General features: G+C 48.9%; 1 protein-coding gene across 1 annotated transcript in view; it reads right to left on the bottom strand.

The window, feature by feature from the left end:
• Window positions 1–27708, bottom strand: part of nfia (nuclear factor I/A) — a 107482-nt gene extending 79774 nt beyond the window's left edge. The window contains exons 1-2 of the mRNA XM_041935006.1: window positions 27646–27708; window positions 18259–18787 (exon numbers count right to left, since the gene is read on the bottom strand). Of these exons, the coding sequence (XP_041790940.1) occupies window positions 18259–18787; window positions 27646–27672 (556 nt within the window). The 5' untranslated portion in view covers window positions 27673–27708. The remainder of the gene's footprint in view (window positions 1–18258; window positions 18788–27645) is intronic.
• Window positions 27709–27955: the final 247 nt, after the last annotated feature.

The raw sequence follows: 27955 nt of genomic DNA, 5'->3' as shown, positions 1-27955 counted from the left end.
AGGAGGGAGAGCAGGAGAGGAAACAAGGGAGGAGAGGAGGAGAGAGGAGGAAACACGAGAGGAGAGGAGCGGGAAGGGAGAAACAAGGGGGAAAGAGAGAGGAGGAGAGGGGAAGAGGGAAGGAGGAACAAGACAGGAGGTGATAAAAAGGAAAGAAGGAGACAAGAGGAGAGAAGAAGGAAGGGAAACAAATGAGAGAAGAGAAGGGAAAACACGGTAAGAGGAAAGGAGGAAAAGAGAGGAGAAAAGGAGTTGAGGGAGGAGGAGCAGTAAAAGAAGAGGAGCTGGAGTTTCTCCTCATGCACCAGAAAACAAACTGTGAGTTATTCCTCAGGTCAGGAGAGAGCAGCTCAGCTACAGCCACACAAATTATCCTCCTCCCCTCCACCTCCCCTCTCACTGCAGAGGGAGGGATGGCGGGAGGAGGAGGAGGCTACAGGGGTAATAATACACCCCTAAGCCTGTCATTTCAGCTCAGCCCGGCGCAGGACCAGCCCACAAAATAGAAATATCACTTTCTCTCCTCTGGACTCCCTCTCCTCCTCCTCCTCCTCCTCCTCCCCCTCTGCCACAACAACTCCTCTCTCCTCTGAATGCTGAATCACCCTGGAGAAGGAGGGAGGAGGAGGGATGGAGTTAGAAAGTTGGAAAAAAATGTGAGGAGGGAGAACGAAGAGGATGAGCTCAGCTCTGGTTCCTCTGGTCCGGACCGTTCTGAGCGCGTGCAGCGACGCCGCTGCATCGTATCGTCATCGGCGACCAGCTGTGGAGTCGCCCTGCCTCTGTAGAGGAGGCTTCGGCGAAGGCTCGGAGGCGTCTGAGTCAGGAAACGTTGAATATACATAAAACATAAAGAGAGCTGCAGTCTGGAGCTTCTGCGGGGAGGAAAACGGTCCCCTTCGTCAAACGGAGCAAAAATTAATTTTAGAGCCAAAAACTCAAAGATCCTTTACTGGTTTTACTGGTTTTAGCCTGTTAGCATCACCTCCTGTTCACCTTAAATCACACATTTATCTATCCATCCATTATCTATAATCGCTTATCGTTTGGAGGGTCGTGGGGGGGCTGCAGCCGGTCCCAGCTGACACAGAAGTGAAGTGGATGGAGGTCAGTGGCTGCCTGCGAGCTACAAAAACACACATCTGAAACTGAGCGGACTGAATTTAGCTTTTAGTTCACTACATGAGCTCAGACGAGGCCAGCCCTCACACACACGAACAGTTCTGAGCTCCAGGGTCCCGGATGAAGAGTTCAGGGTCAGTCTTTTTAACCAATCAGAGCCTCATATTACAAAACTGCACCTCAGATCAGTAACAACTGGACATGACAGGGGCCCTCATGGGGCCGCGCTCGTCACTCTGTCGGGGTCTCAGTATTTTTCTGTCTCGTTGTGAAACGCAGCTCACGCTAACTGTTCACCAGCTGTGAGCGCGTGTGAGAAACACGACGAGTAGTTCAGGATCGAATGCGTTCCACAAACACACGTCATGATGTGCATGTGCGCAGTAATTCATAGCTCAGATACACGAATCATCTCCAGTTTGTTCGTATTCGTCGGGGTTTTTTCATGCGAGCAGGTCAGCCGCTTTGATCAGAAGCAGAGATGTTTCCGGACTCCCCGTCTGCAGCGTTTATTAAAGGTGTGTGTGAGACAGCTGTGAGCTGCACACACACTGAAGCTGATAGAAACATCACAGAGGTGTGTGTGTGTGTGTGTGTGTGTGGGCAGAGGGAGCTGGGGCGTTGACCTTGAGGCCGGTCGGGAGCTGCAGTCATGTGTGTGTGTGTGTGTGTGTGTGTGTGTGTGTGTCATATCCAGGCAGGAGTTGTGACAGCTCGCCAAGCAAACCCCGGCGCTCCAACATCTGGTTCACATCTCCAGGAGATCCTGAAACCTGGAAACCTTCCTCTGCACCGCCCCCGCTGCCTCCCCGCCTCCGCCGAGCCTCTGCTCACCTTCCACCAGCTCACAAAACACAAGCAACACACTGACGCTGTTCTGAATCATAAATCCACTGCAAAACACCAACAGCGGGATTAAAGCGAAGGAAAACAAAGTGCTTTTTTTCTGCAGATTCACACGACCCCCGAGTCTTCAGAGATCCTCCGAAACCTGCAGGATTTCAGGAGGAATCCCACAAATCAGTCAGCACTGCAGGTAAACATCTTCACGAGAAGCTCGCCGTGGAAAATAAAAAGTAAAACCTCCAAACCGGGGTCAAGGAGCGAAGCATCGTTCATGCACGATGGCGTGACCCGCGAGCTGCAAGGCAGCGTCTGAGAGCTCCGCCGCCGCCGCCGCCGCCGAGAGGAGTTTTAATTGGTGAGGAGAAAGGCGAGTGGTTCGACAGCACAGATCGCTTTTATCTGCACCACAGAGGCTTTCTGGATTAAGTCTCTCTTCGGTCTGGCGGCCATTGTTTCAGGGAGGGGAGAGGAGGGGGGGCAGCAACAAGTTATGCAGATGAGATGTTAATTAGGCGAAAAGTGAATGAAGTCTGGACCAGAACAAACCAGCCTGCAGGAAGACAGAGTGTGGGAATGAGGAGGCAGCTGCACTCCTCTGCTTCTCTATGTTTATTCATCCTTCTCTTTCACTCTCCTTCCTCCTCTCCCTTCCTAATTTCCTCCCTCCTTGCCCCTCCATCTGTCTTATCCCTCCTTCAGAAGTTAATCTGTTCTTCCAAACATCGTTCCTTCATCTGTTCATCTTTACTTTTTCCTCCTTTCTTTAGCTCCCTTATTTCCTTTCCTTAACTCCCCTCCACCCCTCCATCTTCCATCCACCCTTCCTTCTCTTTCTTCCTTCCTTCCTGCACTTCGTCCCTCTCTTCATCTCATCTTTCCCTCCTTCCTTTCCTGCTACTGCGATGAAGACGAGGGAGAAGAAAGATGAGTCCCCCTCCTCACTCGGCGACGGAGAGAGCAGAGAGGCAGCAATTGAGATGCTAATGAGGAAGAGGAGAAGGCGACGGCATGTTGTTGTTGTTGTTTTTTCTAATTTCTTGTTTGTTCCGAGTCAGACGGGCGAGGATGGGGGGGGGGGGAGGCTCTCTCCTTGTTCTAGGCCACATAATAGAGAAGGCCGCAGATGAGGGAGGAGGAGGAGGAGGCTTGGGAACCTCCCAGGGGCTGCTGGGAAAAATCAGCCAACCAATAGCTGATGGCCTGGTCTGACATCACACACGCAGATTATCAAGACCTTCTCATGACAAAACCTCCAGAAACTACACGACCCACAAGCCTCAGCGAGCGTGTCGGTGGAGAAATGTCCCAAAACTTCAAATTAACCAGGGACTCAAAGTCAGCCCCCACCTTCACTCTGATTGGATGCTTCTCACACGTTTGATTTTATTTTAAATAAAGCAGATTTTTTTCATTCTTGACCATCTTCCTAAAACTCTCACTTTCTCTGTGGAGTTTGGTTGCAGATTAGATTTATGGAAGTCTTCCTGTTCTGTTCTACATGTGAACGACAAAAACCTGATCTGAGGTGGAGCTCCGAGCTGAGCAGCAACAACAATCAGGCTGTTTGTGACTCGTACGGCGAGGATCTGCAGACGAGAAGAAACCCACGAGTTTCCCGTCACATAGAAACTAATCTGTTTGTCGAGGCGACTCTTGGCGTGAAGCCTGATGTTTGCTCTGATGATCCCTCAAAGACGGTTTCAGCTCTTGTCGTCGACAGGAAACACGAACAGGGTGGCGGCTGCTGGAGCGCCGGACGCTGTGAGACTCCACACGGTTTGTAGATGAGAATATAAAGCTGCAGTTTGTGACGGAGGCATCAGACCGTCCAGTCAGCAGCTCCTCTCGTCCTCCTCCCCTCTATCCGTCCTCCCGTCCGTCCGTCCCGCAGCGCTCACGTAAATTCTTCATTGTTTATTAGCTGTCACTTCCTAAATAGTACTTGCTGCGCCTCGCGTACGGGGCCGAGCCCCCGGGAGGGAGGGAGGTGTGAAGTTACAGCAGGGACAGATCGAGGCAGAGCTGCAGATTCACCTACGTGACAACGTCCAGAATCCTTCAAATCCTGTTTTATTCAACATAAATCCACCTTATGGAGTGAAATCTGTGTATTACAGCTACGACGATGCTGAGCGTAATCCTGCACGCGGCGGTGGATCTGTACAGCAACAAATCCCTGACATTTGTCTGATTTAGGTGAAGCACACATGGCATCAGAGTTTGGAATAAACAATGAATTCGATCACTTACAGAAGTAAGTAAACGTCACTGGTGACTGAGTGTTCAGTGTTTATCAGCAGTTTAAGCCCTGAGTGAAGTACGAGGAGCTTTTCTGCTCTCGACTCGAGTTAAACTGAGAGATTTAAGGACACTTGGTTTATTTTAAGGAGTATTTTCAGAGATTAAGAGACAATTCATACAAAGCTTTTAGAAAATATATAAAATCTGCTCATTAACATTCAGGTTGTTGTTCAGCTCTGCAGTAAATACTGAAAATGTGACGACTGGACGGTATCTGCAGATCAGTGGGACGTTTCAGCCTCTTGGCTCCGCCCACTGACGCACCAAGTGTTTCCTGCTGCGGTGCCTTTGAGCAAGGTGCCGAGCCTCCACCTGCCAGAGTTCAGCCGCGACAGAAACGAGTCAGAGGTGTCCAACCTCGGCACCGAGACGAGTCTCAAACTTCAGAAAGAGTCTAGAAAGACTGAACCAAACCCCCACCTGAACCCAAACCCCCACCTGAACCAAACCTGAACCAAACCTGTACCAAACCCAAACCCTGAACCCAAACCTGAACCCACACCTGAACCCAAACCTGAACCCACACCTGAACCCAAACCTGAACAAAACCCAAACCCTGAACCCTAAACTGATCAGAAAATATTCACATCAGCTGTTTCAGAGCGAAGGTTATTATCGTGTCATGTTTAGGACTGAGAACCTGTTGAGGCTGAACCTCCGGCGGGTTGAAACGAGTCCAGATGACGACAGGAAGTGATCCTGCGGTCCTGCAGCCGAGCAGACACACAGAGAGACTATAGAAAGAGCACGTCAGTACATTTTAGAGGACACAGCCTTGCCGAGTGTCCGTTTTAGAATTAAAGCATTTTGACGGTATTAGCTTATAACCCCCTCCTCCCTCCTGCCCCCCCCTCGCTCTGCACCCTTGAAAGCCTGCGGTGACCCAGGGATGTGTAAAACGGGGCGGCCAAATGAATTGCTCGGGCACTCGAGCTCTCCGAGCCATTACGGCGAGGAGCTGCCCTACCTGTGTTGAGTCAGCAGTCCCGCTCACTCTATCCGTCTAATGGACAGCGCAGGAATTTAATTAGCAGGAAGCCGCAGAGCGGGTTATGGGGGGGGGGGGGAATATGTGGAGAGAGAGAGAGAGAGAGACAGAGAGAGAGAGAGAGAGCAGCAGAGGGAGAGGAAGGAAAGGTCCTGTGTGTGTGTGTGTCTGTGTGTGTGTGTGTGTGTGTGTGTGTGTGTGTGTGTGTGTGTGCGCCTGTGTGTGGCAATCGAGCGGTCGACCCCTGCTGTCATCCTTTGGAAACCCCGTCCGTCAGCGGGATGATCCATGCTCTTATCATCAGAGTCCTGTTTGTTTGTCCTACGGGGGGGTGGAGAGGGAGGAGTGGGAGGGAGGACTGCCTTGCTCCAGGTCCTGAGGTGCAGGAGTAAGAGGTCACTAGGGGTCAAACAGCTGAGAAACTTCTGACTCCGCACCTCCTCTCTTCTCCCCTCTCCTCCTCCTCTCCTCCTGTCTCTCCTCTCCTCCTCCTCTCATGCTCCCTCTCCTCTCCTTCTGTCTCTCCTCCTCTCCTCCTGTCTCTCCTCCTATCGTCCTCTCTCCTCCTCTCTCTTCTTCTCGTCCTCTCTCTCCTCTCCTTCTGTCTCTCCTCCTCTCTCTCCTCTCCTCCTGTCTCTCCTCCCCTCCTCCTGTCTCTCCTCTCCTTCTGTCTCTCCTCCTCTCCTTCTGTCTCTCCTCCTCTCCTCCTCCTGTCTCTCCTCCCCTCCTCCTGTCTCTCCTCCTCTCCTCCTGTCTCTCCTCTCCTCCTCTTGTCCTCTCTCCTCTTCTTGTCCTCTGTCTCCTCTCCTCCTGTCTCTCCTCCTGTCTCTCCTCTCCTCCTCCTGTCTCTTCTCTCCTCCTCCTCTCCTCCTCCTGTCTCTCCTCTCCTCCTCTCCTCCTCTCCATTCAGAGATGCGTCTCCTCACACTGCGACTGTACTGGTTTTGTGCAGCGATTCAGAGAGCAGCGAGTGAGTGAAGACGAAACAATGAAGGAGGTGGTGGGTTTTTAAAGTGTGGGAGACCCGAGTGGGGGTGAGGGGGGTGAGGGAGGTGAGGGAGGGGTGGGTTTTACCAATTAGCTCGGTCACCGGGGCCCACGTTCCCAGACACTTTCACAGCTTAATCAAGTGGAGCTTTTGTCTCGTCTCTGAAAACAGTTTTCTGCTTCAAGTGCGTGAATAAAACAGAGGCCCCGGCAGGGCCGCCCGCGGGGGAGCCGGACGCACCGATCACACACCGCTAACGAGCTGACGAGCCGGGCGCGTGTGCGCGCGCACACACACACACACACACACACAGAGCTCCCAAAAGGTGTAGTATCTATTACTGAGGAACACCAACACAACACCGCCTGAGTGAAAACGTCACCAAACAACCTGAATGACCACACGAGTAACCACCAGCAACAACCCTGATGATGTCACAGTGATGTCATCAGTCTGCGTGTGTTTGGCTCATACTCGAGCCTGAAGTCTGAATCTCTCGGCTCGTGAGCCGAGAGATTCACCTGGATGTGATTCCAACAGACAGGAAGGAGAGCCAATCGAGACCGAGATCAAAGAAGCAGAAGACCATGAATCTGTCCAGACATCCGACAGACACGTGTCAGTCAGTGTGAAGGCGTGCTGAGGTTTGAGACTCGGCCCTGGACCGGCTGCCCGCTCTGAATCCCTCGACGAGCTGGAAACGGTTCAGGGTGGTCTGAGACCGCCAAGACGCCGCGGCTCGATCAGCTGCACGGTTTGGCTCATGATGAAAATAAAAGTGTAAACGTGATCAACAGTGTGGTGACGCTGCAGTGAAAGATGAAGAAGCTGTTTAACGATGAAGACGTTCTTTACAGGAGAGATTAGAGTTCATCTGAGAAACGAGACTCTGAGAAGACGACGAAGAGTCTCGGCGAGAACAAACCTGTGTTTGGGTTTTTGGTGACTTTGGCGAACAGCAGTTGGTTTGTGAGTATCGGAGGAGTTGCGTCCTCTCTGTGTTCATGTGAGACAGCAAACACATGTGGAGCTCGGCCTCAGCACACACACTCCTCTCTCCTCTGCGTCCCGGATCACTGCTCACTCACGGTTTTTAGAAGTTTTCCTTCCCGACCGCAGCAGCGTCCGTGAGATAAACAGCGAGGGATTCAGGCGGCTGCCAGCGCCTTGTGGCTTGGCACGACGAGCCACCACAGCCTCATTACCCCCGCTCTCACTTTAATTCCCCGCCGACGCCCCCTCCCGCACCGCCGCCGCCGCTAGCACCCCCGACCCGCCCCAACACATCGGCCGGGCCCGCAGACGGAGCGACGGAGGGCAGCGCAGGAGAGAAACAGTTCAATAATTCAGTTATCAGCTCCCCAACCTCCACCTCCGCTAATCCTTCACTTGTCAATAATTAAAAATGAACATCTGAGGGTGTCGACTGCAGGCGCGCACACACACACACACGCACGCACGCACGCACGCACAAACACACAAAGAACAACAGAAACAAAAGGGAAGGCGTCCTGGTTTCACAGAATGAGCTCTTTGTGTGCTTCACCTCCTGGACTCAGGCCAAAGAGCTCGACCCTCAGCCTGCAGTCTGACTGATGCTCGCTCTCTCACTCTCTCTCTCTCTCTGCTGCGCCTTCATCTCGTCCCGTGTCTTTCCCTCAGCTTCACGCTCTCATCGTGTCACTCCTCCTACGTGAGCAGGTCAATTTTCTGCTCATTTCTCGAGAAGCATCTCTCAAAGGTTTGTGTGGAGATTTCGTTTGTGGATGTTCGACTTCAGGAGGTGAAAACAAAACGCGAAGGATCGGAGGAGATATTTTTAATCTCTCTTTACACATCTTGTGCTTGTGTTTGGGTGTGCAGGGCTCGCTGGTTGCTCGGGACTCATGCAGAGCTGCCTGCCTCTCCTGCCAAGTCTTCAGAATAATTAATCAAGTGATCATTCGAATCAGATTTTAAACAAAGAGGACCCAGAATCACTCACAACATCTTCTCATCACAGACTTACGACACTTAATCCAGACTGGATGGTTTAAAGCACTTCTCAGTATGCTTTTATTGTGAAGGGGGGGAAGTTTTGTCTCATCATTCTGTTCTTTACTTTATCTAAAAAGAAAAATGAAACGGCCTCACGTCTCATTTTTTGGTGACTGATTTTTCTGACTTTTCTAAGGAAATCTGACTTTTCCAGTCTGACGTTTGTTTGACTCGTCCGATTCTCCGGCCAGCAGGGGGCGACACCACGGTTCTGGCTTTTTCTTTCGTTTCTCTCTGAACGTCCCAGCGGACACTTTGACGCTAACAGACCGAATCTCCTCTGAAGCAAGCGCAGAATCAAGAATCGTCTCCCCCAAACGAAAGAAGATGCCGTCATCGCCCCGACCTGCTTCTTCTTCTCCTCCTTCGTCTATTTTTCAGCAGCCATACGGCACTCTGGAGCTTCTCTCCCTCCACCATCTGTGGAGACTTTCCCTGCAGACGCTCGCAGCTGTCCTGGTTCATGACGACGTTCGCTTCGCACAGCAGCGTCCCGGCGGCTTTGCACACAATGGGATGGTGTGTGTGTGTGTGTGTCTGAAAGACTCATTCATTAAGCCTTTCAGGATGGACGGACACCCAGACAGACCGTCACAGATCCAGTACAGAGGAATCTGTGCGTCTCATGTCGAAGGTCAAACCGGTGCAGGAGAAAACTGTGTGACACAAACTATGCACGGTCCAAAACTCCAAGCTGACCCTGAGATAACCCTGATGACATCACCGTGACGTCATCAGGGTTATTTTCTCCTGCAGCCATAGAAGGCTTTCTACAGGCGGAGGAGGACTACTGGTGTAATGACCTTTAACCCTTCAACAAGGACCATTTCAATAGCAACTTTATTTTACTGCTGAACTTTAACTCACCATCACGTTTTGACTCCCGTCGTTACGTTTGATTAATTCAAGGATTTTATCTTCAGCGACACAGAAATGAAAAATCAGAGCTTGATTTTTGGGTCTTTTCATGATGAACAAAACGCTGAACAGGAGCCAGACACCATTCTGTTGGCACGGAGATGGGCAGAGTGTGGGCTGCCAGGGGGGCTCCGGTGAGAGGTCTGTGTTGCTAAGGACCGCCCCCCTCCCCATCATCAGGGCGAGGCGGGGTCGTCGTTAGCAACAGAGACAGCGATTTTCAGCAGCCGGCACAAATCACCGCCTGCAACGCTGCTACATTCCTGCAGGACGACCTCCGCAAGAAGACAGTGAGGATGACCTTTAGAGGGCCGAGTGTGTGTGTGTGTGTGTGTGTGTGTGTGTGTGTGTGTGTGTGTAAAAGAGTGTGTGTGTGTGTGTGTGTGTGTGTGTAAAAGAGTGTGTGTGTGTGTGTGTGTCAGAGATCTGTGCACAGGGCAGAGGAGAGGAATGTTCCTGGGTGGAGAGAGAAGAAGAAGAAGAAGAAACAATGACAGGATGGAGGAGGACAAAAAGTTTGAAGAATGAGGAAGAAAAAAGGAGTGGAAGGAAAAGAGGTCATAAAAAGAACAAAAGGAGAGAAGAAGAGAAGGAAAGAAAAGAGGAGGACCGGAGCAGGACAGACTGTCCTCGAGTCTGTGTAGTATCAGGTCTCTTATTTTGAAAATGGATTCATACAGGATGAGGTCTGGTGGGTTTCCCTTGAATGTCAAATTCTGGACCCATGAAGACCTCCAGTCCTCACACACAGGAATTCAATCATTCCTTCATTTTTTTGACTTTTTGTGTGTGTGTGTGTGTCTCTGTGTGTCTCTGTGTCTTTGTCTCTGTGTGTGTGTGTCTCAGTGTGTATGTGTGTGTGTGTCTCTGTGTGTGTGTCTCAGTGTGTGTGTGTGTGTGTGTGTGTGTCTGTGTGTGTGTCTCAGTGTGTCTCTCTCTCTGTGCATGTGTGTGTGTTTCTCTGTGTGTGTGTGTCTCTGTGTGTCTGTGTGTGTGTCTCTGTGTGTGTGTCTCTCTCTCTGTGTGTGTGTGTGTGTGTGTGTCTCAGTGTGTCTCTCTCTCTGTGCATGTGTGTGTGTTTCTCTGTGTGTGTGTGTCTCTGTGTCTGTGTGTGTGTCTCTGTGTGTGTGTCTCTCTCTCTATGTGTGTTTGTGTGTCTCTGTGTGTCTCTGTGTGTTTGTGTTGTGTTCAGGATCAGTCGGCTCTTTCAGCCTCTCGTGTCGCTGAGAGCAGAAATATGTTCCAAACTAGAATATTTGCAGGGAAATCCGCAGAGAGCTCAGCGTTGACAATACACTTTAAACCGGATTACCTGACTTTACCGCGCCGCACGCCGAGGGATCAGCTGATATCTGCCTCGCCGAGCGGAGGGGGGGGCACTGACAGCACTGAACTGGAAAACGCTCAGTTTTCCTCCACAAACAAACACAACTCACAGCATTTCCTGCTGAAACTTCAGCGTCTGTTTGTGTTTCCTCAGTTTGTATCAGCTGACTCTGACGTCATGTCTGATCCTGATTCTCATTGGTTTAACTGAATGGCGCCGCCGCCCCGCCTCTCTCAGCTGGATCTGCTCAGCTATCAGCAGGTTTGTGGAAGGACGGCTGCATGTTTCATCTGCACGCTGTTGTTATTTCAGAATAATATGTCGGTGGTTTCACACATATAACACAGCAAATATCATGAAAGATGGAGAGTGCTGGTGTTTCTGGGATGTAGGAACCATGTTGGTTCTTCTGCTGGTGTCCTTTTCACAGATCCTCCACCTGACTCCACAGATCCTACCTGTGTCTTTGCTTAGTTTTTCTTGTTTCTTGGTGTTTTATGTTTTATTTTGACCTGATTAATTGATTCAGTTTTATCTTTTCGTGTGTTTGAACAGCGCTTCCTGTTAAAGCTTTACTGCCTTGATGGACTGTGGTTTTGGCTCTACAGTTCCCATCAAGCATCACGGTTGATGCTAAGACCGGTGTCTCGCTGGTTTGTCTCGTTAGTGTCACTACAACGCAGGCTGATCATAACTCGTTATGAACTGGCAGTGTGTGTGACAGAGAGAGAGAGAGAGAGAGAGAGAGAGAGAGAGAGAGAGAGTGTGTGATGACACAGCCTTTGTTGCAGTCAGACCTGTGGATGTTTGGTAGGTTTGGGGAGGAGGTGTGTGTGTGTGTGTGTGTGTGTGAGTGTGTGTGTGTGTGAGTGTGTGTGTGTGTGTGTGTGTGTGTGTGTGTGTGTGTGTGGTGGGTTGGGGGTGTTCCCGTGGTCACAGTGTATACTTCAGGAACCACAACAGAGTCTGTGGTTTTACGCTGCGCTCGCCTTAAACAGCTCCACATGACGACTGGTTAGCTGCAGCAGCAGCAAGAGAAGAAGAAGAAGAAGAAGAAGAAGAAGAACACACACACACACACACACACTCTCTCTCTGACACACACACACACACACACACACACACCTGTTGGGGCTGATTTTATCTGGCTAACGCGGTCTGAGTTACTGAAACACATTGGACTGTCTTGAGGGTCGAAGCAGCACCTCTGCACAGGCCGCCTCACCTGCTGACCCACCTGAGCTTCCAGGTAACTAGAACATCTGCATCTCTCTGATTTATGCAGTTACTACTTGGCAAATAAAGCCAAAACAAAATCTCCACAACTATGAAGCCCTGCAGCTGTTTAAACCAGTGACTGTCAACCTTTTCAGCCTGGGACCCCCCCTTTGTTAGAGCAGTCAGAAGCTCTCTGTGTAAATACATGAAGTCATTGTTGTCGGTGGCTGCAGGTGTCCAGCTGTGACTCAGCCAATCAGAGAGGTTTATTCTCCAGCTGTTTTTGAGCGGTGTCTCGAGGTCTGAGCAGGTGAAATCATCCAGTAACTCAAAAGCAGGAACAGGAAAGTCTATAAAACACAGAAATTCTCTTTTTTAATCCTGCTATAATCTGCTTCCCCCTCATCCTACTGCTTCACTTCACAGCTAATATCCCACAGGTAAATGTACCGCACGAACAGACCACCTGACCGCCAACTGCCATCAACCGTCACCAGGTGAGACTCAGCTGCCTGCTGATTAAATCACGTCACTTTGCTGGATTCAGGAGATCGTGTGAGGATCCAGCTCTGATTTGCTGCCCTGAATGACACTGAGGGATCCTCCCGCAGTGGAAACACATCGCCGATCCAGAACCACAATAACCACTGAGCAGCTGACAGTGTCACCAAGCAACTGTAAACAGTCTAGCCGTTGAGGCTAACGTGAGCTAGCATACTCTGGTAGCTTGATCAGGCGTGCGCTGAATCCAGTGTGAAGCCGACATGTTCAAAGCTTGAGGTGTGTGCATGTTTGAGAGCAGAGAGAAGAACATCTGCGAAGTTTCTCTGTGTGTGTGTGAGCAGTTTGGATTTTAAAACTCCTGTCGTCTGAGCCCAGCATCACCTGACAGGTCGACCTCCTGAAGGATGGACGCCTCCAGGTTTGGAAACGATGCTTTGAACCTGCGACGGCACTTCAGGCTACAGCCTGTTTACTTCCTCATGAAGTCTGATCATCTACCTGAACTCGTTTACCTGTAACTCCACTTTTCCTCCGTCAGGCCGCTACTTTAGTGCTTTAATGTTTTTCCCAAAAAATCCCAGAAATTAAAATAATGTGTCTCCGTCATGTCCTGATGGGACCACGGCCGATGGAGGTGAAGGGGTTAAATCTTCGTGACGCTCGTGTTTCATGCGTGTTGAGAAGCGTGTGTGCAGTGTGTGTCAGCTGTGCAGTGAAGGTCCGGCAGCTGCAGGAAGTTGAATCCTGATGGAGTGTGGTGTTTAGTTTTGGTGCAGACTGACAGGACGGCTGGTCAGTAACTAGTTCAGCTCCAAATCTCTTTAAGAGCTCAGGAGGACGGAGGGAAGTGGGTCAGACGTCTTTACACACACACACAGAGTGACGCACACACACTTGCTGTTTGCTTGGTATCAACCCTGCCGGGTCGTATAAGGTGACGGGAAGATAAATATCTAACGGCGGCGGCTCTGGAAACCTTCACATTCTGTAGGTCGGACCCTCGGCTCGTTATCTCCCCGAAACACAGATATCCTCCAATTGTGCTGCCGGAGAAACTTTCTGAAGAAACACATGAAGTGAGGTGACGTCATCACTCTGACCAATCACAGAAACACTTCTACATCCTACCTCTATGCGCCACGTATCGAAATGACCCGCCGAGAAGATGAACATCATGTGATATACGATGGTGATAATTTCACTTTTTTTAGCTTTAAAACAGACTAAAAAAAAAAAACAAAGGAGAACTTAGTGTGTTTTGTTTTTAGCTTTAAAATAGCTAACATTATAATAGCTACACCAGGGGAGTTAGCTTTATCCAGCGTTAGCTTTAAAATAGCTAACATTATAACAGCTACACCAGGAGAGTTAGCTTTATCCAGCATTAGCTTTAAAATAGGTAACATTATAATAGCTACACCAGGGGAGTTAGCTTTATCAAGTGTTAGCTTTAAAATAGCTAACATTATAATAGCTACACCAGGGGAGTTAGCTTTATCCAGCGTTAGCTTTAAAATAGCTAACATTATAACAGCTACACCAGGAGAGTTAGCTTTATTGAGCATTAGCTTTGAAATGGAGCTCTGGGACACTCACAGCACTGGTTAGTGGATTCGTTCTCTGTGGGTTTGAGTCTGAACGTGGAGAACTTCGTTAAGTAAAGGATGTAATACCAGTAAAAACAGAGCAGCTGAAGAAAGAATCAAAGGATGTGTGGAGTATCTGGACCCGTTTTTAGATCCCCTCCATCAGCTCCGTCACCTCTGACTCTCATCAGAGTCTCACCCGGAGTTAAAACGCCGCGTGGCGGCGTGTGAAGGAAGACGTCAGCGGGCTGAAAAGCGCCTCTGCTGGACCTTCTTCTGGGAAGTGATTCGCTGCAGAGCCACTAACTTTAATGTCAGACTCGTTCTTTCCAACTTTTATGATTCCATCTCTCTAATTATGTTTAATTGACTTTAGTGCCCACATAAATATTATCTCATCTGTAATAAATGTTCACATCTTTTTTTCAGGCTGCGATGGATCTAAATCACAGGCGAAGAGTCGGAGTCGACCTTTTTCCACCTTTTGTTCACGACCGGCCGCGCGCCGACGCCAACCGCCAACCAGGCCGGACCACGCCCCCCCGAGCTCTGTGTGTGTGCGCTCTCCACTGTCTGTTAATAGGGGAGGGGGGATGTTTATCCTAGAGGTTAAATGGCCTGATGATAGGGGTCACGGCCTTCCAGCACGTGTTGAGCATTCCAGTGATAGTGACACCCGCTGCCGCCGCCGCCGCCGAGGGTCTGCTCGTAAATCAGCGAGAAGACGAGGAGGGTGGGGGAAAGCTGACCTTTGACCCTCAACTTGTTCCTGAGGACAGGCGCACGCGCACACACACACACACACACACACACACACACACACTGACAGACGCTGCTCAGATGAATGAATGGGGGGGTTTGCTGCCTGTGTGTGTTCATGAATGAGTGCAGTGAGAGTGTGTTAATTTGAAAAGCTCCACCTGTTAGACACTCACAGCTTCCTGTTCAGCTGTTTACCGTATTTCAAGCTGCACACGCGCACGCCGGATTTCCCTCCCCTGCAGGTCACCTGGGCCACTTCCAGGCCGACCTGCGCCAAATGGGTTAAAAACTGGAAGGTTTTCGGTCGTCTTGGTTACATGTAGCTGTCGCATTTAAACACCTGAGACTTACTGACATTTTGACGAACTGACTGTTCGGTTAAAAGTAAGAAAATACTAAAGAAACTGAACTGCTAATAAATAAAACACTGAGCACAAGTTCCTGCACTTCCACCTGAAGGATTTCCTGACGTCAACCAAAGTCCTGAACCTTAACCCAGACTACCTGAACGTGACCATAAAGAGCTACGCTTGAGCCGAGGTGAGCAGAGCCAATCAACAACGAGCTGCAGGTGAGCAGAGCCAATCAACAACGGCACAGCGAGCGGCTGCAGGTGAGCAGAGCCAATCAACAACGAGCTGCAGGTGAGCAGAGCCAATCAACAACGGCACAGCGAGCGGCTGCAGGTGAGCAGAGCCAATCAACAACGAGCTGCAGGTGAGCAGAGCCAATCAACAACGGCACAGCGAGCGGCTGCAGGTGAGCAGAGCCGATCAACAACGAGCTGCAGGTGAGCAGAGCCAATCATCAACGACACAGCGAGCGGCTGCAGGTGAGCAGAGCCGATCAACAACGAGCTGCAGGTGAGCAGAGCCAATCAACAACGAGCTGCAGGTGAGCAGAGCCAATCAACAACGAGCTGCAAGTGAGCAGAGCCAATCAACAACGAGCTGCAGGTGAGCAGAGCCAATCAACAACGAGCTGCAGGTGAGCAGAGCCAATCATAAACGCTCGCTCTTCCCTGCAAACTGAAGGTGAACACAAACTAAACTTCAGATTTCGTGTCTCAGAGGTTTTAACGAGCTGCTGCTGAACTCACAGGATTAAATAATAAATGGTTGGTAGTACGCTGCGGTTTCTACTGGCAACACTGCTGGTCTTTGGCCACCCCCTCCTCCACCCCCCCAGCCTGAGTCAGTGGTACGGGGATGAATTTAATTACCGACTCGGGCCGCCCTGACAGACCCCGCCTCCGGCCCTGCCAGTCCTGGGGTCAGTTCGCCTTCACGAGGCTTTTAATCAACGCCGCTGCTCCAGAAAAGCTCTGCTGCTTTAAATAAGAGGCAGGAAGAAACCTGATCCTCCTGCATCCAGACCAGGAGGGAGGAGCGGGGCAGAGGGGGGAGCTCTGTGGGCTCCTCTCCCTCTCACCTCATTCAGAAGAGACAAAATGCTGCCAAGTCCTGACTCTGTGATGAAAAGGCCTCGACACTCTGGATCTGGGTGGCGAAAAGTGTTCAAATAGAAAACCTAAATTTAGCAAAAAAGAAAATTAAAACATAAACATATTCTCAAGAACCGCCACCGTGCTCACCGCAAATTACCCCCCTCTGTGTTTCTGCTGCCGACGATGACAAGCGACTAAAAACGAGTTTACTCAAACAGAAACCTCACTGAGGATTTCCAGCTTTCTGCCAAGAGCCTCGACCGAGCCCCGACACGAAACCGCAAACCAGCGGCGGCATCCGAGGCGTTTCAGCCTCCAAACTTTCCCCCGGCCTGAAGGGAGCTCAGTGTGAACCTGCAGCCGGCTGATTACCGCGACCGCACAGTGAAAACACACGCAGGAGGGCGGCAGGGCGGCGAGGCGATCCGGACGGAGCGCAGCAGAAAGGGAGCAGTCTTTGGGCTCAGAGAGGCTTCAGTCTGCGACAGGAAACGATTGTAATTAAGGTTCAGGGACGGAGATCTTTCCACTGTTTGTGTCTTAAACTTCACCTCCACAGAAACACGACGAGACGTGACGGAAAACCGACGCTTAAAAACCTTTTTTCTCCTAACGAGACATCCGTGAAACACGTCCTCGCGACATCACGTCAGCACGCCGTCGACCACGTTGTCCTCGTCTGAAGACAGCGAACAATCAAAGATCATCAAGTTTCTTTGAATCACATCACGTGATCTTCCTCAGCACCTGCTGAAGATGCTGCCATACGACTGAAAGGTCCAGAACAGCCACTGAGTGACTGTCACTGAGTGAGCTCTGAAACTCGAGAAACGTATTTGAACTCAATAAATAAAAGAGAAAAGAGGATTTTTATTGAGACGAGTTGAAACGAAGCAGCGAAGATCGCACTGAGGCCGGTGATGATTCTCCCCGACTATCTGGAAGCTTTCCTCCTTCGTCAAGTAAACTCCAACAAACTTCGAGCTCCGTGCCAAGTATTTAAAGCGTCTGCCAAACGTCTCCTCCGCACGCCTCGGCGGCCGCCGCTCACCGCCGCACGCAGAAATATTCCAACAGCCAAATTATTTTCCCGAGGAATCGGCCGGAAATCAGGAAACGCGCTGAGCAATCGCTCCGGAGATAATTGTGGAGTTTTTTACGAAGCGAGTCGTCCCAAAAGGTGCGCCAGCTTCACCCGAACCCCCCCCCCCGAGCTGCTCTGCTCTCAGAGGACAGCCGGAGCGCCGAGCGCCCCTCCCTCAGACTTCTGCTTTACTGACCGCCGAATGAAACTCTGCCTGCGTGCAGCAGATAACGTGAAGAGCGAAGGTGGATCCTCACTCTCAGACAAACCGCGTTCACCAGCTGCGTGTCAGCGACTTTAAATCTGATGTTTAAATCTCTCAGACGTCCGTTCGCCTCGACCTGCTGCTTCCACCACCAACCGAGAGGAAAACTAAACAAAAAGCTTTCAGACGCCGATGGAGCTGCTCCACCTGTGGCACCAATGAGCAGACGCTTCATCTACTTGTTATTTCTAAAAGTGTGAGCTAACATTAGCATAGCCTCGATGTTACTTTTAGCCTGCTATCTTTCATGTTTATGGGATTAGCGGTGCTAACATTTTAGCTGCCGTCTCAAGCTAAACCAGACAGCGAGCAGTTTACTGAACAGGTGAGTGAATCCAGCGTCTGCGTGATGAAGACGATGCCATTAAATCCTTCGTCTACTGATGAGCGCTGTCAGCTAGCAGCCTGAGTTCACACCAACGTACTGATATGTCTTTAATAATAGTGGCCATGCAGATGAATCCACCCAGTCCAGCTGTGATGACCCACATGTGTTCAATAAATATTCATTTCAGGAAGTGAAAGTGTTCAGGTGGTCAGTGAGGAAGACAACACTCGTCCACAGCGAGCCGACAGGAAACTTTGACTCCACTGCTGAGCTTTCAACAAATCTATCGACTGTAAATCCTGAGAAAAAATCAAAGTGATCCGAAGCCGCGAGGCCACACGCCCCTCACACATCAGAGAAACCAGCGGAGCTTCAGGTGTGACGTTCACCTGCCGTGATCGTCACGTTTACTGTCACCTGCTTTCATCACACGCACACTTTCACGCAGGCAGAACACAGAGCGGCGCCCCCTGCTGCTCGGCGTCACGTCACGCACTCACACACACAAACACACGAAGAAGAGGCCGGAGGACTGACCTGCGTGCACGAAGTAGGCCAGGTAGAGATCCAGCTCCTTGACTGAAACTCCAATGTGATGCGGCTGCACACACAGGGTGGGGTTCGAACACTGAGGAGACTTTACCAGCCTCTCCCCGTCAGTACTTTCGAGGGGAATCCCTTTGAATAAAATCACCATGACCAGGTCCAGCCTCCACACTTTGTCCGCCTGGCGCAGGCAGTCGATCCTCCTCATCTTGCCCTTCTGGTCGGGGTTGGACAGCACGCAGCACGGCGCCTTCTTCCCCGTCACCGTCAGCACGAAGTCCTCCCTGAACTCGGGCCGGATGTCCTTGCGCAGTTTGGCCAGGAGGCGCGACGCCCACTTCTGTTTGACCTCGGGCTTCTCGCTGAGCAGCTCGTCCTTCACGGCGCGCTCTTCCTCCTTGGACATGCGCTTCTCGTGCTTCTTGAAGTACTTCCTCTTGCGGGCCTGCAGGTTGAACCATGTGTAGGCGAAGGCCCGGACGTGGGGCAGCAGGGCTTCGATGAAAGGATGGAATTCATCCTGCGGGACGGAGAGGAGAGACGTGGTGAGAGGGTGAGACGCCGACACGTTTATACAGCAGTTCATCTGAATCACGCCACACTTTTCATCCAACGTTTCCTTTTCAGCACAAATCATCTCATTCATTGATCACACCGAGAGATAATTCACATCTTTTTAGAGACAAACTTCAGGAAGTTAAAATAAAGTGTTCGAACAAAGTTCAGCTTCACAAACATCAGTCTGTAATTAATACGTGAGGAAGAGGAGAATCATTTCAACAAATGTTCAATAGAATTCAGATAAAACAAACAACTGAACACATTTCTGCAGGACGAGAAGTTCTGAAACCATCATATTGTGGAAATTTAAGTGCTTTTCAATCAGTGGAAGAAGGGAAAGAGAAAAAGATAAAAAAAAGAAAAGAAAGATGCAAAAATACAAAAAAAAAGGTCGGAAACGTAAAACAAAGGAAAGAGGGGACAAGGAAATGAAAGAAGGAAAAAAGAAAAATAGAAAGCACAGAACAAAAGGATGAGAAGAGAAATGACAGAAAGAAGGGAAGGAGGAAAGAAGGAAGTACCGAAGCGAATAGGACGAAGACAAAAACAAAGAGACACAGAGGGAATGAAGGAAAGAAGGACAAAAAGAAAAAAGGAAGGAAGGACAGACAGAAAGTATGAAGAATGGAAGAGGTTAGAAAGGAAGGAAGGAAGGAAGGAAGCAATTAATGACAAAAGAAGGAAACAACAAAGGAAAATAGCAAATGCAAAAGGAAGCCAGATACAAGGAAAGAAAGAAGGACAGAAGAAAGGAAGGAAGAGAACACCCTCAGCCTCCTCTGCTCACATTTAAAACCCGTCTGTCTCTCTGGGCCACACAGACTCTCCACTTCAGCCTGTCTCGCCTCTTTCTTGGCTCTCAGGCAGGAATGTGGGTCTGCGGGGGTCTGCGGGGGTCTGCCAGCCCCGAAAAATCACACCAACCGACCAGCTAACCGGCCGACCGGCGGCCGCGAACACAAACAACAACACGGAGCTGTTTCCTGACAGCGGCGCGATCTCGCCGTGCGGAGGATTAGAGCTGCATTAAAGGTGCATTATGTGGCTTTTGGCTGATGAGGGCTGTGCAGTTATTAGGGTGGGAATGCGGTTTAGACGGCATGTCGTGGATTGCACCCAATTTGGGGTGGTTACACCTGCTCTCCCCCCACCCCTCCTCCAAACCCCAAAACCACCACAAAACCAGGCCTGTCCGGACGGCCCGAGCCAGGAAACGAACATTTTAGACTGGAAAAGAAGGAAAAGGCGGCTCTTTACTGCTCGATGTTACAACACAGAGACCAGAGGAAGAGACACAAACACACAAAGAGCTCGGGGGGGGGGGGGGGGGTACAGGCAGCAACTAAACAGAGAAGAAGAGCTTCCAGCTTCAAGGTTATTAAAGCTCATTAAAAACCACACAGTCGCAGAGCAGCATCATCACACCTCTACACGATCGCTTTAAATGTCACATTGTCGGTCCTCAAACACCAAACAGACAGATCGTTCGCTTTTTCTCGTTTCAGGAGATTTCTAGAAGCGGCGGCGTTCTTGCAACAGGTGACGAAAAGCTAGAAAAGTCTTAAACTGAGGTGACGTAATTATGAAGATCAGCAGACGAAACAATCAGAGAACTAATCAGACTCCAGGTTTAACTTCCTTCTATCAGTTTCTGCATATTAAAGCTCGTCTCTCACAGACCATGTGACCTTTATCCCCAGCCAATCATTGGTTTCCAGTTGTTTCAGAATTCATATTCAGGTTTCGATCCATCGGTGCATCGAGTCTGCTTCTGTTTCCAATTCTGTTTTTCATGTGAGCAAATTTACACTTTGAATTTACAAAACTTTATCAGCACATGTTGATAAAATCAGACTGAGGCTCGTGATGAATTAAAGATGAGAAAAATAATAAATGGAAAACAACGGCTGCCAGGAAAAATCAGGTCTTCACTCGTGTGTGTTTGGATCGGCTCTGATTTGATTCTGATTGGTGGTAAACGTGAGAAACGCCGATACGGCCTGTAAATGTTTCTGTGCGCTGTTTGGATGGTTTGGACGGTCGGCGGCGGCGACGCTCGCAGGAAACCTGTCATTTCAGTTTGTCCGTCTAAACACAGACGCAGAGGAAGACAAACAGCAGAACGGTTACATCACTGAGAAACAACGAGGACGAAGAAAAGGGAAGAAAAAGCACAGACGAACAGAAAACATCTTCATGGAACATTTCTTATTTGGATAAAACCCCTCAGAGGGTTACCGAGCAGGACGGGTGGAGGGGGGAGGCCAGGGGGAGGGAGGCGAGAGGCCCTCCTCCTCCTCCTCCTCCTCCTCCTCCTCCTGAGCCACGTATTGAGAAAAAAAAAAAAACACTCGACTATTCATAGATCAAAGAGGCTCACACACATCTTGATACGTGCAAATGCCTCCGACTGGGGGGGCATGTGGATACTACACACACACACACACACACACACACTTGCGAGTCCTTCCAGTTGAAAATTTAAAGTGTAGAAACTGTAGAAAAAGTTTGTCTCTTTGCCGTCTGCTGGTTTCTGACTTTAAGAACAAGCTTCTCACTGAACAGGCAGATTTCTTTCAACATATTTTCTAGAATTAGATGTAAGTTGACTTCCTGTCTGCACCTCCAAGCCCATTGGTTCCTACTGAAGATGCTAATCTTTAAAAACACTTCACAAATACACAGTTTCTTTCTACAAAAATAAAAAAAACGAAACATCACATCATCATCAGGGGGAAATAGAGCATTTGTTGGGGACTATGTTCAGCGGCGGATGAATCCATATTTAGTGCTCACAACAGTGTGACGTGTTTTTAATGGAACAACAATGAAGCTCGGTGGCTCAGAGGAAGAAGATCCATCAGGCTGTGATACACTCAGTTACTGTCACTGCCGGTTTGAGCCTGAACATGAAGAGAACCAAAGCCTGAGATCGATCCACCTGAGGATAGCGTGCTACGGTTTGCCTCGCCTAGGCGTGAACCGAATGAAGGCGTGGGACCACCGGGGGGCGATGATGACGGGAGTGGACGGATGAGTCAAACGCGAGACTTTGAATCATGTTTGAAAGCAAAGGTCAAACCGACTGCTCGACGGAAATATTTACTTTAACCCGAAGTCGTTCTGGTGCGTCGCAAAGCTTTTATTTTGAAAGTGCGAGCAGACCTTGCGTGTTTATTGTAGCTTGTTAAGGCGTGAAACCAGCGTGTCTGTTACACTGTCGGGTTATCGGGTCGGATCATCTGAGCGTGAACTTTCACACATTCTGATCGACTCATTTTTTTTAAAAACGACCTTTCAGACTCGACTTGAGGTTCTGGGATCACGTTTTAAAAAACAGGAAGTTCAGGACGAATGTTTTCCAGCTGCGTTGTCAGAAAATCTTTACGTCAAATCTTCTGTGTGAGATTAAACCTCCGGCTCAGAGCTCTCACACTAAAGAGGAAACTATATCTACAGGCTGTGCATTAGAGCGCCAGCTGCATCGCTTTTTTTTATATAACATTGTTCACCCTCCCTTGTCAAGGGGTCTGAATACAGCGCATTGTTTCTTCTTGGAGACGGTCCAGGCGAACGGGTTTGTCTCCAAAAGCGCCTCCAGCCGCTCTGCAGCCAACCTGCAGCCGCTTTCCGCGCTCTGAAATCTCACTCCAGGACGGCCGAGAACGCCGCCTTTTGTTATTTGTGGTTTCTGTTCGGAGTGAGATGTGTTTCTGTTTGTGTGTGTCCTCGGGCGGTTATTAGGACGACGAGCGGCTGCTGGACGGATGATGTGTTCAGCCTCGCTTCCACACACACACACACACACACACATTCCACAGTGGATCTGCAGCTCGCCGGCTCTGGATGTTCGTTGGAGCCACATACCAACATTCCTCACAGCCCAGTGCAGCGTTTCAGCTTCCTGACCCGCTCACACCGTCCTCCGCCGCCGTTTCCTCCGCCGCTGTTTCACACTCTGTCTGTCCGCCGCAAACAAAATCCCACTTAACAAGTCACTTTGTCTCATATTCGGCATTAAAAACACGCTTTTCTGCCAGCAGGGTGAGATAATCCCTCTTGTTCTCAGTTTCCCCTCGACTCAGGAATGTTTTCTGAAATGTGTCTTGAAACAAAATAATCCTGTTTCTGCAGCCGTGTCGAGAAAATGATTCAAGGGAACGACTGACACAAGACGATTTCTATGGAAACACGACATGATGTCAAACTAACGGCTGGTTTTTGGGTTGTTTTAGGATTCGTCCCCTGGCTTCAGATGGGATGTGATCCACTGCAAACATCCTGAAAAACCTGCTTTAGCTTCCACAAACAAAGAGAATTCAGCCTTTCTGGTCAGATAATTAATCTTGTTTCAGGAATTTTCTAGAATTGAGTGTCAGCATCGAGAAATAAGAACAGAACCGACGGCTTCACCAGATATCAGCCGATATTCACTGAAAAGGTGAAATGATGTCAAACTGCGGGCTGTGTTGGAGAATCGAACATTTCGGGACACTAAAACAGACTCGATGACGAGTTCAGCTGCAGAATCTGGGCACTGTCAACGATGTCTGTCTATAAAAGACATGTCGTCTCTTATTGGAGGTAAAAAATCTGCTTCTGACTCTTAAAGTAAGATAATCTTCAGCCTCTCTGGTCAAACAATCAAACTTGTTCTGTGTTTTGTTGTTTCAGGAATTTTCTCCAAATTTGTGCAAATCTGTGCAGTAAAAATCAGAGAAATGACTCTATGAGAAGATATTGATTGATTTGTGTTGGAGGCATAAAATTATCTCAATCTCACAGGCATATTGGCTTGTTTTAAGAAAAGATGAGATTTTTCAGCTTCTGAAACACAAACTCTGGTGTTTTTTTCGACAATTCTTCATGAACAAATCTTTTCTTTTCACATCTGCCCTTAAAAATGTGTTTCTGTTTTCCAAACAGCCAGTTGGTCCGAGATAATCCCACTTTCTCTCGTTTCTGGAATCATCTGTCTGTATCTTAAAGCTGCAGACGGCCATGGCCTGCTGCATCTGTGTCCACACAGTGACATTTCATTCCAGCCCGTTTCATTAAAGCCAGGTGAAACTCGCCTCGTCCTCCTGACGGGGGGGCAGATTCGGGTGCTGAATAAAAGCCGCCTGTTTAAAACGCGGTGAAGAGGTTTCCGAGCGGCTCCCCGGGGTTCTTTCTTCGTCTCTTTCGGGGTCATTCTTTCTTTCTGCGTTTTCCCTCTGAGGAAATCTACGTTTCTAAACCTGCGGGGGGAGTCTGAGAGCTGGGCCGAGGCTTACACGTTCCCCCTCTGCACCTTGGTGACAGATGTAATGAGCTCCAAATAACCAGCCAGTAACAACAACCCCCTGAATAACAGTCATTTAGGGGAGCAATAATGGTAATCCTCCCTGCCTCCCTCCCCGTCTATTGACACCCGCACCGACACACTGAGGGAATTACCGGCGTGTCGCTCAGGCTCAGCGGCTCGCCGCCGAGGCCCGGCTGTTCCGCCGAGGCCCGGCGGTTGACGGCAGGAGACGGAGGAGGACGGCGGCGGCCTCGACGACACAAAACACACCGACGAGGGAGATTTATTCAAAACGCACAAGCTGCTGTCAGACACAGCAGGATTCAGCCAAAGCTCCGGAAACATTTCAAGAGATGTCTGAGAGCCAGACCGGGTCAGGTCCAGAACCTGGATCCTCACACACAAGCTCCAAAAACCACTCAGAGAACTACAAACTACAGAAACAGCTGAACGTTTCAGCAGAGTATGAACATAAAGCAGAGGAGAGCTAACAGAGCACAAAGATATCATCCATCCAGACAAAAGACCCCCGTGAAGGATCAGTGGGGACGTCTCTGGGTCCTCAGTGGACCCCTGGCTTCAGCGTCTCCTCTCACTCTGACATTACGTCCCAATGCGCTCGGCTCAGAGATTAAATGGATTTTTGAGGGCGAGATCTCGTTGTGGGATCTTTTTTATTTTGTAAAAATATGAAAATCAACAAACTGCCAGTTTTGATTTTATTCGTGAGTCAGAATCTGATTAATGGGACGAGTTTCTTTAACAAATGTTTATTTTATTCACCTCAGTTTTTACACCGTGTCTTCTCGTAGTGCTCGCACCACAAAAAGATGGACTGATCTACTCTTTGTCTTCGTCTTCAATAAATCAATGAAATATTCAAACGCCAGCTAAACGCCAGCTGAGTTAATAAAACCTGCTAAACACCAAACATCGCGACAAACAGCAGCACAGTTTCTGCTGCGACACCAACAAAATGAGTCTTTGATAAGTCTAAAGTTTGTCAAACGCCACAAGTTCCAACAAGTTCCGAAGGCCACGATAAAAAAGTGCATCTTTAAAAAGTTTATTAAAGATAAAAATCTATTGTGGGTTCTGTTTCTGGGCGCCCCCTGCTGGCTGACGGACAAACTTGAAATTTTGCTGAAATTTAACGTTTTTTAAGATTTATTTTTCTTTGGATCTGACACTTAAACAGGAAATCTGTCAATTCACATTTATTTGCATTCTTAAATCAAGAAAGACAAGTTTAACCTGTACAAAGCAGCCGCTGATATTTTGGATCAATATTAACTTAAAATATCCAAAAACATTAATCATTAAATTTGGGCCTTATGATGCCGAACAAAAATACAACGTTTGGTCTAGGCAGGTTGTTGTGTTTGAGGGCGGACAGAAACATCTTCACTGGATTACACATGAGCAGCTCACACACACACACACACACACACCTCTACTCAATCAGCAAATATGTCAGAATTATCAGAAATTAATAAGACGGCAACAATAAAATCAATGAATTAATAAAAAATAGAATAACCACCTGCTCAATAAAAATGTGTCAAAAAGCAGGAACCTCGTCTGCTCTGAGCCCTAAAAGAGGTTTTTGTGAGCGTGCAGCGAGCAGGATCTGTGGCAGCAGCAGTCAGTGAGGACTCTGTCTGCTCATTATTGGTTTTACTGCCTGATAATCAGATTAAATGTTAAAGCTCGTGCTCGTTCCTGCAGTTTCACAATCTCAGATCGTCTTCAAAAGCGTCTCAAAACAAACTGAAGCTCCGAGCAGAAAATCAAGATGCCAAATCATTTTTGTGGATTCACCAAAGCTGACGAGCAGCAGATTATAACAGGACTGCATGTTCAGTGAATGAGCTGCGTTCACTGTGTTACTGACAGAACATTCTGTGTTTTTACAGCCGCGATCAATAAAGCCACTGATCTATAAACTGTTAGAAATAATCATCAGTGAATTAACTTGCTTCTGATGTCTTGTTTGTTTATAATATAGAAATGAATTTCAGTAATAAATAACAAAATATGACATAATTTCAATTCCAACCAATACTTGCAATAAAATACATCTCAAATAACTGGATTAAATTATATGAGTCAGTAAAAAATATCTGAATAGAAATCTGTGATTGTTCTGTTTTCAATTTTAATTCTGAAGCTGTGGTTAATTTCAGGAGATTAGGACGATAATTCTTACAAGAGGAAACCAGAGTCTGCAGCCAAAACCTCCATGAGGTCACACCCAAAAATAAAGGTCTTAAATCCTATTTTAACCTCTGACCCTGAACACCACACTGCGGTGGAGAAAATGTGTTTTTTTTAAGGAGAAAAATTAAGTCAAATTTAAATGAATGATGGATAAATATGCAAAGTGGTTTAATTCATTTTTTAAATTAAACCTGGAAATAAATCAGGACTCATCCTGTCATCCGTTTGTCGTCTGATGGTAAACTGACATTTTGTCTGAGGCTGCTGATATTTTGGGCTGGCTGCAGGTCTGCGGTGTCACCTCAGGTCACCTCTGACACAAACACCTCGGCTTTTTCTGCAGACGGATTTGTGTCAGGCCTGAGGTTCCTCCGTGAGGCCCGAACAGCAGCACGAAGGAAGCGATTCATGATCAAATCCACTTTGATTTTACCTGCAGGGTTCAATACGACCAGCCGGGAAAACGGAGTGAACCCCCTGCAGCTGACAAACCCTCCATACTCCCCGTTTGTCCCGATCCTGCGTCAGGATACAAAACTCATTTATTTACGCACAAATATGAAGCTCGGAAACAACCCGGGTCACAAACTATCTCAGCTATAAAAACGAGAAATCAAATCGTATCCGTCGCTGCACGAGCCTCATGCATGCGCGTCTCTCTGGAGCTGCAGTCATGTCGGCGTGCTCGCCACAGTTGGAAAGTTTGGGGGCAAAGAAAACAGAAATAACCCGCAACTTTACGCGTCCAAATTATGACTGTGCCTGAGTTTACGCGTCCACATTTTGAGTAAATTATGGCATTCAAAGTTTAGAGGCGACGTGAGGACGGAAACCTACAAGAAAACCGACAGCCCCCCCAAACTCCGAGCCGGGGCTGCGGTCAGGCTGGCCGGGCAGCGGGAGCCTGAGCGGGGCTTCAGTCAGAGGAGCGGCCGGGACAGAGTGTGCGTACAGCCCGCAGACAAACAGACACAACCAGGGGCTCAAACCTCCACAGAAACCGCCCGGAAACCAGCAGATTGTGCAGGAAAAGTTTCCAACAGAGACAGAAATGACTGCTCCTGCTAAATAACTGAATAAAATAAAGTTTGGAGGCGCAGTCCGCCATGTGCTGCGGCGGAGAGGAAGGCGACAGTTCAAGTGCGAGAGGAGAGGCTGCGGCCAAGTTACAGCCTGCAGACTATAGGGAAGAGTCTATAGAGTCCATACAGTCCTGAGTGTGCAGGCAACAGTCTATAGGCGAGCTGAGGGAAGACTCTGCTGCAAAGGAACACGGTTAACAGCATTTTACAAGTTTAAAGCAGACTCACCTGTGTTAAACATAGCGGAGAATACATATCTGTCGGATCTAATCTTAGATCTGGAAGGTGTGTGTGTGTGTGTGTGTGTGTGTGTGTGTTACTGTAACTCCAGCTTGTGTGTGCGCGCGTGCGTGTGCGCAGTGTGTAGCCCAGTGTATGTGTGCGTGAAAAAAGGAAAGAACAGAAAAAAAGAAGGAGAGAGAGTGGGAGAAGGGGAGATAGAGCCCTCCTTTGCCCCCTTCGCTTTCACATTTCCAACCAGGGCTGAACTTTGACCCCGCCTCGGGTTACATGTACTGTCCGGACCTGTTAGAGGCCC

The sequence above is a fragment of the Chelmon rostratus genome, chromosome 4, assembly GCF_017976325.1.
Source record: "Chelmon rostratus isolate fCheRos1 chromosome 4, fCheRos1.pri, whole genome shotgun sequence".
Lineage (NCBI taxonomy): Eukaryota > Metazoa > Chordata > Actinopteri > Chaetodontiformes > Chaetodontidae > Chelmon > Chelmon rostratus.
The sequence above is the reverse complement of the archived record's forward strand: the minus strand, read 5'-3'. Positions and strand labels throughout refer to the sequence as shown.